The sequence below is a fragment of the Hippichthys cyanospilos genome, chromosome 1 (assembly GCF_059441005.1).
Source record: "Hippichthys cyanospilos isolate Australia breed blue-spotted pipefish chromosome 1, RoL_Hcya_1.0, whole genome shotgun sequence".
NCBI classification, from domain to species: Eukaryota; Metazoa; Chordata; class Actinopteri; order Syngnathiformes; family Syngnathidae; genus Hippichthys; species Hippichthys cyanospilos.
Genome location: NC_142369.1, coordinates 25,296,760 through 25,310,658, shown reverse-complemented (window position 1 = coordinate 25,310,658; position 13,899 = coordinate 25,296,760). Strand labels below are relative to the sequence as shown.

At 44.0% G+C, this 13,899-nt stretch overlaps 1 protein-coding gene across 3 annotated transcripts in view; it reads right to left on the bottom strand.

Annotated features, from left to right (window-relative positions):
* The window catches only part of fam222aa (family with sequence similarity 222 member Aa), a 56,810-nt gene that overhangs the window by 11,074 nt on the left and 31,837 nt on the right, over positions 1–13,899 (bottom strand). For all 3 annotated transcript variants that reach the window (XM_088419059.1, XM_088419062.1, XM_088419065.1), the window contains exon 2: positions 12,501–12,643. In XM_088419059.1, the coding sequence (XP_088275185.1) occupies positions 12,501–12,597 (97 nt within the window). In that variant the 5' untranslated portion in view covers positions 12,598–12,643. The remainder of the gene's footprint in view (positions 1–12,500; positions 12,644–13,899) is intronic.

Genomic DNA, 13,899 nt, shown 5'->3' with positions numbered 1-13,899 from the left:
AAAAACATATTCTGATTACCTTTGTTGATGACTTAGGTTACATTCAGGAAATGTTCAAAGAGCCCGTATCATGCAAATTCAAACACATTTGCATTAAGCATTCTCCTAGCAGTCAGTGGCGCACTTGGGGTGCGGCAGCCACACGGTGAGAAGTAGGATTTAGGGGAGCCAGGTGTCTCACTTCGGAATTAAATATATATTTAATTAAATATATATTTAATGTCTATATAGCCACCAAAGTAACTCATTTTTCAAAAGAAATTAACTCGTCACTCTGCCAAAGGTCATTTATGATCATTCACATGTATAAATATAGTTAATGGTGGCATGTTTAAAATAGCAGCATACAGGTCCTCTGAATAATGACAAAACACTGAGTTGGAGAGTGTTTTCAAATTTTTGACCGTTGCCTGTTATGTATCCAAATTTGAGGGGAAGTTCTGAGGAAAGTCCTTTTCTGCTCCTCTTCTATGTTGTGATGTCAACCTTAAAAAAAAGAATCCTCAAACAAACTCCGCCCTGTTGATAGGCATCCATGTTTATCAAGGACATGGCCTCAATGCAGCTCATTAACTTATACAGGTTTCCTCTGAGAAAACGCAAAACCAATAGGACACCGCCATCTTTACATATCCTCTGTACAATTTATCTCTGAAGCCAGATGTCACTGAATCGGCCATGAAAATTAATTAGTTGGGTTGATGTGGCAACCTCCTGCACCTTCCAAACTGACCCGCTTTTTATGGGATGTCAGGGAAATTACTGGGAAACGACTCCACTGGTTCCCACGTCCCCTTGTTTGTGAATTACTGATAACTTTCAAACGTTAAATACAGCATGCATTTCCTCGAGCTAAAAATACAGTGGATTAGAGGAGAAAAACAGGTGGATCCAAAGAAGGACAAATCTCAGCTAACATCCTGGTGCAATTGCCCTTTCTGACCCCTCAAGCTTTGTAATTACAAACAGTGCAAATTCTTCTTTCATGTCTCTTGATGGTCTCGCTTGTCTGTTTTCATCCCTCTTGCCTCCCTCTATCTATCTCTTCTTTGCTTCAGCCCCCCCCCCCAACCCTCCCCTCTCCTCTGTCTTTTCCATCTCGCTCTCTGAGTAAGTGAGTTTCATCTGGGGTGCTTGCCGGGCGAAATCACCCCAGGGTGAACACTTTATTATCTGTAGTCAAAGCGTCACCGCAAATACCATTCTACACACACAAGTGTCACTTTCCATTTGTCCACAATCTGGCTGCATTAGCAGAGCCTAGCCGGCCCAGGGCCCTGTGTCTCCGGCAGAAGAAAGCTAACAGCGTGGGAAAGCACTCGTCCTGCATTCCTGCCCCATTGACACCAGCGCAGGCGACCTGCTCCCTCTCTCTTGGGTATTGAAAAAAAACAATAACAGAAAATCGGCACCAAGCTGACAATGAGCAAACAGAGGAGGAGATTTTGCCATCTTGTGATCTTTGTTATAATTCATGAGCTCACGGCAAGTGTGAAAGTGGGCTAAACAAAGGAGGCCCTCGGGTTCAAGCCGCAAGGGTTAATTAGTGATGATCAAGCCAAGTGTCCACTGCAAACACAAGTTGTTAGGGCCACTGTGGAATGTAACTGCCATGTCATGCCTTTTGTGGGACACCCATGTACCAAATAAACACGTCCAGTGTTTACCTCAAAATACACACTGAGCTTGGTCAAATGCATTCAGTTGGGTTCTTCAAGTATGGGGGATTAGAAGATGAGAACTTCAGAAGGATGATGCAAAGGTGACATCATGCAACGAGGGTCTAAGTGCACAGTAAAATAGTTAATGATTGAAGTTAAAATGTCTATTGGACCGTCACTGTCATGGGCGATTAGGCCGGTGCTCATGAGATTTCTTCTGTCTGTGCATTAGTTAAACTAAAATTGTATTTATTTGTGATGTAAACTACAATTTGCAGTATATTAAAACAATCATTGCAGTATATAATGATCATTAAAGGGTGCAGCACATTGACCTTGTAGTTAGCAAATCTGTCACACGATCATGTTTGAACATGTATGTGGGATTAAAGGGGAAGTGAATTGAAGCATTTTCGCATTAAAGCTCAGATGAAAACGAGTTAAAAACTATGGCTCTGAATAACATTCTTATTCAGTATGTGCTTGAGGCTCGATTTAGAATTTTTTGTGGAATCCAATTTCTTTGCAATATCATTCACATTTCCAAATAAACGTGACCTGTGGGTGAAGGCTAAACAGACCAAAACTGCATTACGTTCTTGTTTAAGGAAGTATCTTGTAATGTTGAAATAGCTGTCATACCGGACCCAGAATATTTTCAGTTTGTTAAATTTAAGGAACAAATTACATTGAGGAGGGGAAGGGCGGGGTTTTTGGCCATGGCATATTGAGCAGTGACAGCAATGTCTCACTCGAGCCAAGAGAGAAATAGAAAGAGCGAGACAGATAGTTAAAATACACTTGGCTCTCCCTGCATTGAGTTGTCTTCGCCTCGTCCACTATTCTTGTTTTGGGTTTTCTACACTGCTCCCACCTTTTTGAGCGCAGAATTATGACGTTTGTCACTTGTTTGTTACGTGTGAATCGGATGAACATGACCTGGCCGTTCAGACTGAAGTCTCATGACAAAAATAGGATATGGATCGGTTTCAGGACCACATACACAAGTGGCCTGAATCACATTTGAAAAAAATGGATCTGTGTTGTCCGCACTGCCAATAAGAGGTCGGATACAGGTCGCATAGGGGCAAAAAACAAAACAAAAACAAAGGAATTGGGCTGAAATATGTACCTAGACTTTATTTAAAAGTGCTTCTTTTTTTGTGTAAAATTTATTAAAAAGACTGGTTTCTTCTATATTTTGATTTAAAAAAGCATATGATCCGATAAAATGGAAGACAGACGTGAAGTTATTTGATGAGGTATTATAAACATGACTAAATAGGCCATCCATCCATTTTCAATTGCTGCATAACCCCATTGGGGTCGCCATTTATTGTAATTAAGTCAAGTAATTTCACCCCCATCCACCATTCTTCTTGATATACTGTATCTCAGCTTTAATAGCTTGATCTTTGTTTAAAAATTTGCAGCTATTTATGTTTAATGCCTTACTTGTTTCTGTTTTGAGTTTGAAATGTCTGACTGCATTTGGATGCATCATGAAGTTAGCTGCCAGCAATAACACTGGAGACTTGTGTCGTATCTCACAATCACAGAATAATTGACTAGCAGTTTCTTAGCGTTCTTCATCAGCGATGGGATATATTTTTTGAATGTTGGTGGCAAGGTAATGGCAGTAAAAATTGAGTTGTGAGAACTAGTCAAGCTAACCACTAGCCCCCCCCCCCCCCCCCCCCCCCCCCCCCAAAAAAAAATGTCTTTGGATTCCATCATTGTCCAAGCACTATTTGATGTGTTAATTTTGTAGTAGACCTTCGTAACGCATTGGCATCTGATTTATATTTTTACGTTTGTTTTTTCACAATGCGTACCACAAATAAATATACAAATACTGTATGAATGAAAACATGTTCTCGTGCCAAACAAAGGATAAGTCACGGGCGCACATTGTAAAGTTGAATGCGTTTGCATGCGAAATGGTGTTGAAACTGGAAAAAAGAAATCTGAAGTTAGATGCGGCAGGCCGCCACTCCTAAGTGAATGTACAGGAAACACTGATATAACTGTTGAGTGTATAAGACAATAATCACATTATTTGTCCAATTAGTTGAGCGAAACTCTCCGTTTTCAATGGTTCGGCAGGCTGGACGCATACCAGAAAAGTAAACACATGATACCCACTAAAAATTGCTCTGCTTAAAAATTCGGTCTGCCTTTAGATGTGGTTTGCCCTCCAGCCTGCCAGGGCCACCCTCATTGTGCACACTGCATGGTCTAGAAAGAAGAGGCTTTATCAGCAAATACCCGAGTCAGCACGAGCAGCCGGGTGGTTATATGTTGCGACTGGTGCACCAACCGATATTGTCATGTGCGATTAGGCCTGTGCTCATGAGCCTGTGAACTCATTCCTATGGCATCGGAGTCAAGCCCACCCCCTTATTTCCCGACATTTCTATCTGCTGCTTCTCGGCTCCTCCTCTATGCTTTCCCATTTAATGTTGAGCCCTGCCACTTCTCGATATAGCCTCTCTAAAACCTGTGAGGAGCTGCGGGGTCTAATAAAAGAGTTTGCAACAGGTCAAAGTGATGCAATTTTAAACCATAATTCTTTGGAGCCTTTCATCCAAAAGGGTCAGGCAAAGTCAAAGCTAACCTCCGAAGGTCAATTCGTCACCTTTGCAGATGCCAGGGTGGAACAACGGAAGGCTGAGACAAACTGTGAGGCCACTTATCGGGAAAGAATGAGGTGATATTCAACGCTGTGAGCACAAGGCAAAGACGGCAAGTTTTTGATGTTAACTTGTCTGTCCTTTCTTTAGTAAAAGATACTAGCTTTTGACACAATTCTCTCAGAGGGCTCCATGTATTGCCAAGAGCAATAGCATCCACAACACAAACACACACACGCAGAGGTCTGGAATAAAAGACCCAAGAGATAGCCACTATAAGCGCATACAAAAATAAGAAGAAGCAGGGCTGAGAGAGAGAAAAAAAAAGGCAGAGGGGTTGAAATATGGCAGGGGGGAGGAAACAAGAAAGGGGGAGGCTGGAGGCGGCTGGCCGGTCTGTCAAAGCCCAGGAAGTGCTGTTGCAAAGGCCTGCAGGTAAATGGAAGAAGAAAGGCGCCTGCAGGCTGCCTGAGGCAAGCCGGGGCCCTTCTGTTCTATCATTTAAGAGACAAGTCGTTCACTGATTCCCAATTAATATTTAACACTGCACAGACAACAAGGCACTCCACTGCAGTACACATGCCAGGAGAAGTAGGAGGAGGAGGAGGGGCGGCGAGGAGTAGGTTTTTGACCTTTAGCAGACACTTTATTGGTCCTATTCTGGATTTAAGTTCAAACTGGTGAGGAAAAGAGAAGATGCTATGCGTTTGGTGCAGCCCACAAGTACAACTCACAGCCTCTCTTCACAAAGACAGCTTTTAAACACTGTTTTTTTTTTTTTTTTTTATGAGGGATCTGATATAGCTGTATACTGTTGTATATGATTGTGTGAACGGTTCTTTTTACAACTATCATGCCCAGTTTTGTGTGAATTAAGGATAGCATATTTTCAATACAATAAAATTATTCATCAGTTTGTTATTAAGGCTGTCATTGATTATATTGAGCTGTATGACATCAGAATGAGTTGTATATAATATGGTTACAGAAATTATTAAAGCAGAAAGCTAACCCAGGAGGAAGATTAACGGAACTCGTGATATTATCGAGGTCGACCTAATAATGTGCAATCAGTACTACTAACGGATGTAATCACAGTGTGTCATATGTATTTAACTCTCCACTGTCCAAAATAGTGGTCTTCAGAACTGGTGTACAAAAAAAAAATATTAAATATGCAATTCAATTGTCACATCGTGCTGTATATGGTTCCAATCATGCTCATAATGTCAAACAATATGAAATAGGAGTCTGGAAAGAGATACAAAGTGCCCTCCTATCTTGATCACACATACAGTCGCATCTGGGCCGCTCTGCCCACATAATGGCTCTATTTACAGCGAGACCTCTTGCAACAACATATCGATCAATATTTACCATCTGTGCGTTTCCATCAAGGCTGCGAGGTTAAATGCATGAAGTTATTTACTGAAGTGGAAATAAAGACGTGCAGCTTGAACTACAAAACAGACCTGCTGCTGTGTGCCTTTAATTAAAAAGACACTTACAGAAGAAAACACATACAGTATTTTAAGGTTACATATTGAATTGTATGAAAGTAGCTGAAAGCTTAGTATACATGTAGAGGGATTGGTCCTGGTGTGGCAGTTGTAAACACGCACCAGGCTGTTCATCTCCGGCCAGGCTGAAACTAAGCCTAAATGTGTCCTACTGAGCCAATGTAGAAGCTCTTCAATGCCTTCCTCTGTTTGTTTGTGGCCTGATTTACTAAGAGCCCCAAATAGCGGGCGCTGACTTCCATGTTTGCTCACTCTGACTGATTACGTGTTACTGGAATACTGTATTCAAAAAGATGGGTTTTGTGCTTTAGGTAGAACTGGAGGTTTTCACCATGGACCATTTGGGAGACAATCACAAGCACAAAAAGAAGTTTAAGGGAATGGAATTGGACGTGTCAGTGGAAGACAGGCATAACTGTATGACAAATGAGAAATATATCGTTCTGGTAATTTTGATGAAGCCAGCAGCTGTGTAGCAGCAGTATTTTGTTTGATTTAATGCCCATCCTTTGTAGTGTTTAAAACCTGGGAAAGCGCGCGCCCAAAGGTCTCTGGAATAGGCCAATAACAGATACGTGTAGATGTCACATTGCAGTGAAATGCCCCACATGCAAGTAAAGGCAGATTTAAAAGGTGTACCAAGGCAAACAAACAGTGAGGTGAGGTAAACGTGCGGGATGTAATCGTAAAGAAAATATTTTCCAAAACACAATTGCAAACAAGGCAAGCAGAATCAAACAATACAAAATTAGTACAAGTCCAAAAAACAAGACCCAAAGTGGCAAACCATAACCGGGAAAGGACTCACAAATGGGAACATGACAATAACCGACAGAAATACCAACAATGACTTAACAAAGAGAAAGGAACAGGAGTGCTAAATACAAGCAAACTGGCACTACAATGAGGAATATCTGGACAAGAAAGTGTAAGTTACTAGATGGGACTGATTGAACAAAACTAAACTAAAGCGCAAGACATGAATAAGCCACATAATAGATCACGAAACAGTAGATGATATGGCATGACTCCTGCTTGTGGCTGACTTCATTTCAGGTTTTAGGGTTATTCGAGAGCTACAAAATGGCATTACTGAACAGACGATATATCGCGATAATGTTCTCTACAATATATTTATATTTCAAAAATATTTAGACGGCCGAAAAATATTTCTTCTCGTCACCTTTCATTTACCCTCGACCTCATCATAGTTAAGCATTTGTGTCTGACCTTGAAGACTCACTTCTTAAAAACAATACCGGATATTAATACCGGATGAATAATCTGATTATACCTCTTGAGAATGTGCAAAATCAATTGGGCATCAGCGTGTTTGACCGATACAGTCTCAGGTATGTTCGCGTGAGAAACCAAATTCGAGCCTGTTTTCGTACGTGCGAACCCTTGGTAATTCAGACCCTTGGTGCATGATTTCCTGTGTGAAAGCAAAAGACTGGGGACACTCTGTCCCCTCAATCCCTACCAGTCAACCCCCACTCTCTGGCAGGCAAAGACAGAGGGTTTTGATGCCTGCACCTGCAGGGACGCCCAAATGCCAGCTCGCTTCGGAACTGGGAAGCTCTTTTTCAATCCAATTCCTGCTGTGAACACAGCTATAGCGGAGCCCCTCTTCCTCAAGCTCACCTCCCATGGAAGTAAGATTATTTCACCCCCTGTGCTCACAGCAGAAGGCAAGAGGGCAGAATGAAGGCAAAGCTCGGCGGGTCACTACCAGCCGGAAATGATCCTCTGTGTGCCAGCGCTGAGATGGCAAGAGGCTACGCTGAGCACGAGCGAAGGCTGCGGCCACTCGTGTGGCTTCTCCTTTGAATTCTCGCCGTTTTTCAATGCGGTGAAACTGTGTGGATGCATATCGGATGCTGGAGCAAATGCAGAGATTGTCCACAATGAGATTGCATAAGTAGGCATCCAGAAAGGAGGCCTGTCCACGGATAGCTGTCAATCACCCTTCACAAAGAAGAATACTTCATGACCTGCTGGAAAAATCAGAATGCCAATGTGGACACTCTGTAGAATTCCAAATGGGACGTAGAAAGAGGGGTTCAGTCAGTAGGAAAAGGTCAAGTACATGCAGATTCTTTTTCCGTTGCCTCAATTCTGCATAGGAGACAGGAGGGAGCATGAAAATGGGCTGCTGCGGCACGTATAGAATGAAGTGGAGACTATATGCTACAACAGCAATTCTCAAATGGGGGTGCGAATACCCCTGGGGGGATATGAAAATTTTAATAGAGTTTCTGCAGATATCAGCAAATATAAAACGTTTTTAATGCATGACAGAAACAGCATTTTTTTTCTTTTCAAATTAAGAGTAGATAAATGAGACCACAAAAGCAAATTTTGATGAAGTGTGTAGTTGTGACTCCTGTGCAAACGGTTATGTGTCTTGAATTTGTTAAGTTTTATACAGAGGCACATTGTCATTTTCCGGTAGATGAGCTGGTAATAAAAATGTGCTAGTTAGGGGATACTTGACTGAATAAATTTTTAATTGCGGTATTTCATTAATAAAAGGCTGAGAACCACTGGGCTATTACACAGCAAGGTGTGGCCATGACCACCCCTTTTCGATCTCTGGCCATTGTTTGGCCACGCCCACATCTATCAGAATATTTGATGTGATTTTTCAGCCATTTTTACATGCACGCAGTATTCTTACAGCCCTATATATTTGACGTTAAATTCCATCCAACCATCCCTATTTGTTAGCTGCGTATCCTTGTATTTCATTTCATGAAAACCTGAAAAAAGAATGGCGCAGGCATGCGCGCACGGATGGCCAGCCCTCACTGACGTGTTGAGTCAACCTGACCACGCCATTGAAATTTTTTTGTCAACATGCCTACTAACAGGCTATGCTAACATCTTCATACAGGTGCGTATTTGGGCCCGTGATGTCACAAACGGTAACATCAAATTTACTCCACCGATAATAAATTAGCAGCGGTGGATGTCAACCCATACAGTCTCACCTCGGCAAGTTTAAAATGTTGATTGTAGGCTAGCTGCTATAGCCAATGGAAATGTGTGAATACCAAATAGAGCCGCGTTGAGCCGAGTAGCCTGTCAGGATCAGAGCTGTTATTTCTGCATCTATTGAAACCACCTATTAATATTCTACTTGAAAGGCTGACATCATACGACCCCAAACAACATAGTGCAGTTTCATAAGCTTTCCGACTTCCCTGTCTCTTTCACCAAATTAGAGACGCAGAGGTCACGGGAGGTCACTGTGCCCATAAATCTCCACCCACTTAGGTAAAAGAAAAGCAACTGTCTCCTATGTCTAGTTTCCCTGCCTACAGAGGAAAGGGGCTATTAGGAAGATCCCCAGGTGAACCTCCGCGCTGTGTCCCGAGGTTGTGCGATTGTCTCCGTCCATCAATCTGGAAGAGGTTTGAACTGGGCTTGACATGGCATGAACTGCGGATATCAGGCCTTCTGGGAACGTCTCATCTACACCTGGCTGATTGGCACGCCACGCCTGGAGGCGGGTGTCGCAGGAGGTTACTGCTGCGTGTGCGCTTCATCCAGCCTCCTCTGTGTGAGCGTGTGTGAAAATAAGTGTAAGGGCACATTTGGAAAAACAAATCTGGACTTTTATAGCAGTTGATTAAATGGATTTAACTAGGATTAAACTGTTCTTTCCAATTTGATCCCATGAAACACACGCACACACACACGGCTGAAATAGCCGTTATCCAAATAAAGGTTAGATAACTTGCTGAGGCACTAATTTTGAAGATATTTAAAAGTAACAGCCCCCTCTCTCTGTGGTCAAACCTGGAGGGACACCCAAGTTTGGCCATACATCACTAAATAATTAAACACGCAAATGGAAACCCTGACAAAATATTTTAGGAAATAGCCAGATCGTCTTTTATCTGTCATGTAAGATTGTGAAGCTGTTTTTTTCTTCCTCTGAAGTTGACATGTGGCAGAGTAATTGCTGTCTGGGCCAGAGAGGGGGCAGGTGGTGGTTGTTGGGGGGGCAGCTCTGTCAGTGTTACTCATCACAGGAGTGGAGGCCTTCCCTTCCCTCTCCTCTTATGCTTCACTCCTCGCGGACCTTCAGAGCCACAGCAGTGGGCCGTGATGAAGGAGAAGTAACGGTGGGGAAGGTTGCCTCTGGTGGAGGGTGTCTGGGGTCAGTTGCTTCTATTCACCCCTCTCCCCCTGCCGGCCCTCTCACTCTCTCTCTCTCTCTCTCTCTCTCTCTCTCTCTCTCTCTCTCTCTCTCTCTCTCTCAGCCTCACTCGCTCCCCCCCACGTCTGGGCACCCTCCCTCTGGGGCACAACATGATGAGAGGCACTGGCTCCACGGCCGTCTCTGCCTTTCATGTCTCCATCTAGGCCAGCGGTGGAGAGACACGGAGGCGAGGATGAGGGCTACAAATGTCACCCATAAGGAGGATTTAATTAAAAATGACAGCGGCTGGCGCAGGAGAGTGCAGCCACATATGCGTGGAATTTGGACGCAGTGAAAGCAAGTGCCTATGATTTATAATTCAAGTAATGCTCCGCACAGCCTTTTAATTCTATGGCCAAAGGAAGAAAAAATATCAAAAGGCCGCCCCTATGAAGCTAATCCAATATGATATTTTTAAGGGCAGGCGGTCAATGGCTTTCTGAAAAGCCGGCTTCTCCTTGCTCTCGCTCCCCATCTCGACTGCTGCCTGCTGTCTCCGCCCTGCGCGCCGCTCTACCGCGCCTCACCCCCAGCCCCCCTCGAGCCCGGGCTGTGATAATGGAAACATCCTACTCTCCGCCTCCCGTTTCTCCTGCTAAGCTCTGCGCGCTTGGGGGAAATTGATTGTCTGGCGAGCTGATCTGAACGCTTCCAGCTGATGGCAGAGCCAGTTAAGTCCTTTTTTATTGAGGGTATGAGGGATTTTTAATGGGAGTCGCATCAATGAACTGTGCAGTCGCTCGGCATCTGCATGCAGGGCCTTTTTGTGTCAAACTCCCATTTTAGACCTCTCTCTCAAACACATACGCAGGCACACACACACACACACACACACACACACACACACACACACACACACACAGCGCACACACAGGCACGCACACACTTTACTCAAAGGACAGAATGAGCGAATGACACATTTCACCTCTGCTTCATTGCCAGGTAACCCACCTTCTGTATGCTCACTCACTCTGTCTCTGTGAGGGGCGGACCGTGGTATGGGTGCCTCCCATTGAGAGGCTGGGTCACCTTACAAACACCTGCTGGCACTAATTGGGACTAAGACAAAGAAAAAAAACATCTTGCTCAGAGTGGCCCATGTCTGCTGTCTAAACCTATACACCTTCTTCCAAGTACTGAAAATGTACCGCACATGACAAAACATTTAAACATCCTCATTATGAACATTAAGTCAGTTTCGAAGATAGTATTAAATACTCAAGCTTTAAACAGGTGGAGACAGACGGTGAGACAGCAAAAACTGAATACTCTTCTATGCCCTAATCCTGTAAAATTGTGAAAGAAAATGGTTTTGTGGGCCTTCTTTAGTTCGTCTCACTTTTTCCCCATCACCCCATTTTGTAATTCCAATTTGAGCAGATTCTTAACCTTTGGTCTGTGAGGTTCAGACATCTTCACCCCGGTTTCCTCATTAATGATCTAGGAAGAGAGCCTCACTCATATATTTTTTTGTGCTGAACTGATGCATATTACGGCGATGTACATATGAAGTGTCTAAGTGTTCAGTGTGTCGTGCCATTATTAATTCTCATGGCTAACGGCTTTCTTCATCAATGCACAAGTCTCTAATCACACTGTTTGAACTGTTTGTCAGCCTACGACGTCACTGGTTCAGCACAGGAATCTGGCTAGTCGTTTGCTTCAAATGGTATTTTAAATTTGTGCATAATGTCCCACTGTTGAAAAGCCACTCAAGTTGCTGTTTCTCAGATGTTTCTTGTCTATGTTAATCAGTTCGGCACGGCTTGTATAGCTGCATTGCAAAGCAAAATGACTTTTAAGTTACCATAATGGAGGCAAAGTCTTGTTTATGCAATCACAAATTACCACAGTAAAAACTGATATCAAAAGTTTCAACTCAAATTAGGATCCAATCAGTTGGCTGGATGCTTGATTGCAACAGCTGCAAATTGCTGCAACTAGTTTTGCAACACTGCAACAACTCATCTTTGTCCCTTTGCACCATTTTGTGAGTATACGTAGGGTGAAGCTGGGGGAGCCAACACAGCAGCTGCCATGCTTTACAGGCGGCCCCGACCAGACACTGTAAATGTTTACAGACCCCTCAGGGTCACGCGGGGCCATGAGGCACATTAAAACAGTGTCTGTTCAGCCCTGTTGACACGACTGCACAATCAGCATGGCTAAACAGCCCCGCTCACAAAGATGAGCCAAACAACATGGCAACCTGGCTTATAAAGTGCACATTTGCCGGTCCAACTGTTTGAAATTCCTCTGACAAGTGAGGGATCATGATGACACAAACAGCAGAAACCGGAAAGCCTATTTTACGGTCACTTATTTACAGACAGGGTTAGCCGTCTTTTTCCATTGTCGACCCTGACTGATTAACTGAGGGTTATGTGGACATGGTGTACACATTCCGGCTCCATCCAACAAATTCAACAAGCTCGATTCCCGGCCTCCGACGCCCCCAAACCTTTTGTGAACTCACATTTACGTCCCAGGGCTTGCGGTGGCTCCAGGCTCTTGCTGGCACACGCCGGGTGCTGGGGTGGAGGGTTCTGCCTCCTCTGCAGACAGGCCAGCATGGCGAGGTGGGCGCACTATGATAGCCGGGGGACTTCTGCGGCAAACCTGGAGTGCAAAAATACAAGGTTAAATCAGCAGCAGGATTTGTGGTCAAAGCGTGCGGCCCGTATCCTGGTGGGACATGGCTAAGTAGCTCAGTGAGGCTCTTTTCTCACCCGGTATGCATTTGGGAAAGCTCGCCTACTTTTAGAGGGTTGTGTGCTGCACGTGTTGACTGATAAACACACACCTGCGCCGGGGGCCGCTCGGCCGACCCCGGCTCAGCGCACAGCGTTGCTCCACACAGCTAGTCAAGCATATCTCCTGCCTATGAAACCCTGCTCACAACAAACACACAAGTAGCAGCACTTTAGCACATTCCTCCCCGTGCAGTGTGCATGTGGTGATTGATGGCGTTATCTATGGACAGGCGGGAAAAAAAAAAAAAAAAGAAAACAGCAGTCTGACGGCTAAGCTTAGCATGCAGCAGCCCTGGGGGGCTGTCACGGAGGGCCATGGGGGACCGACTGGTGTCTGCATGTATGTGGAGCCGCGTTCTGTACCATGGAGTTTTCTGTGTTTATGAGCAAATGCAATGGCGAGGGTTGGGGGGACTGCCAACCGTACATCACAGCCGCTGACGGCACTAATCAATCTCCAACCCCAGGCCATAAATCTGGAGCTCTGCTCTCTTTTCCCCTACAACCACCTTCACTCAGAAAAACGTGGGTAGTGGCTGCGAGTTTCCATTGAAAAAGCCCACCACAACACGGTCAGAGGGTTTGGGATACCTAAACTTTCGACACAAAGTTCAATTATAAGTTTTCAAATTCATTTGTAAGGTCGGTTAGAATCTAGTTAAAGCCAAAGGTGTTTAAGGTCAATTTTTTTTCCACATCATCCTCATCCGAGCGTGCCTTTATGGACCTTGGACGGTTTCTACAATGTCAGGAGCAAATTATTGTCCAAAATATTTTAGGAAAAATGGAAAATGAAGAACTAAAAAGGCAAGCTTGACCACTAATTGATTAAGTGATAAGGACTAACCCCTTTATGCTGTTTAAGTACTGGATCAACTAATGCCTCACTGTAAACCTCAATAATCAAGCAAAATCATCCATCAGTAATTGATTACAAATGGCTTAGCTGGATAATCTACCAGACGAGGACAGTTCAAGTAAAACCACCAAGGTCTACAAAGTGTTCTTATTTGATAAGGATTGATAGTCCCTCATTCTGCAATTTTTTTTTTTTTGGTTTCCAGAGAACAGGAACCCAGAGTGTAGAGCTCCGGCAATGTCCGTTCACAGCTAGCATGCATG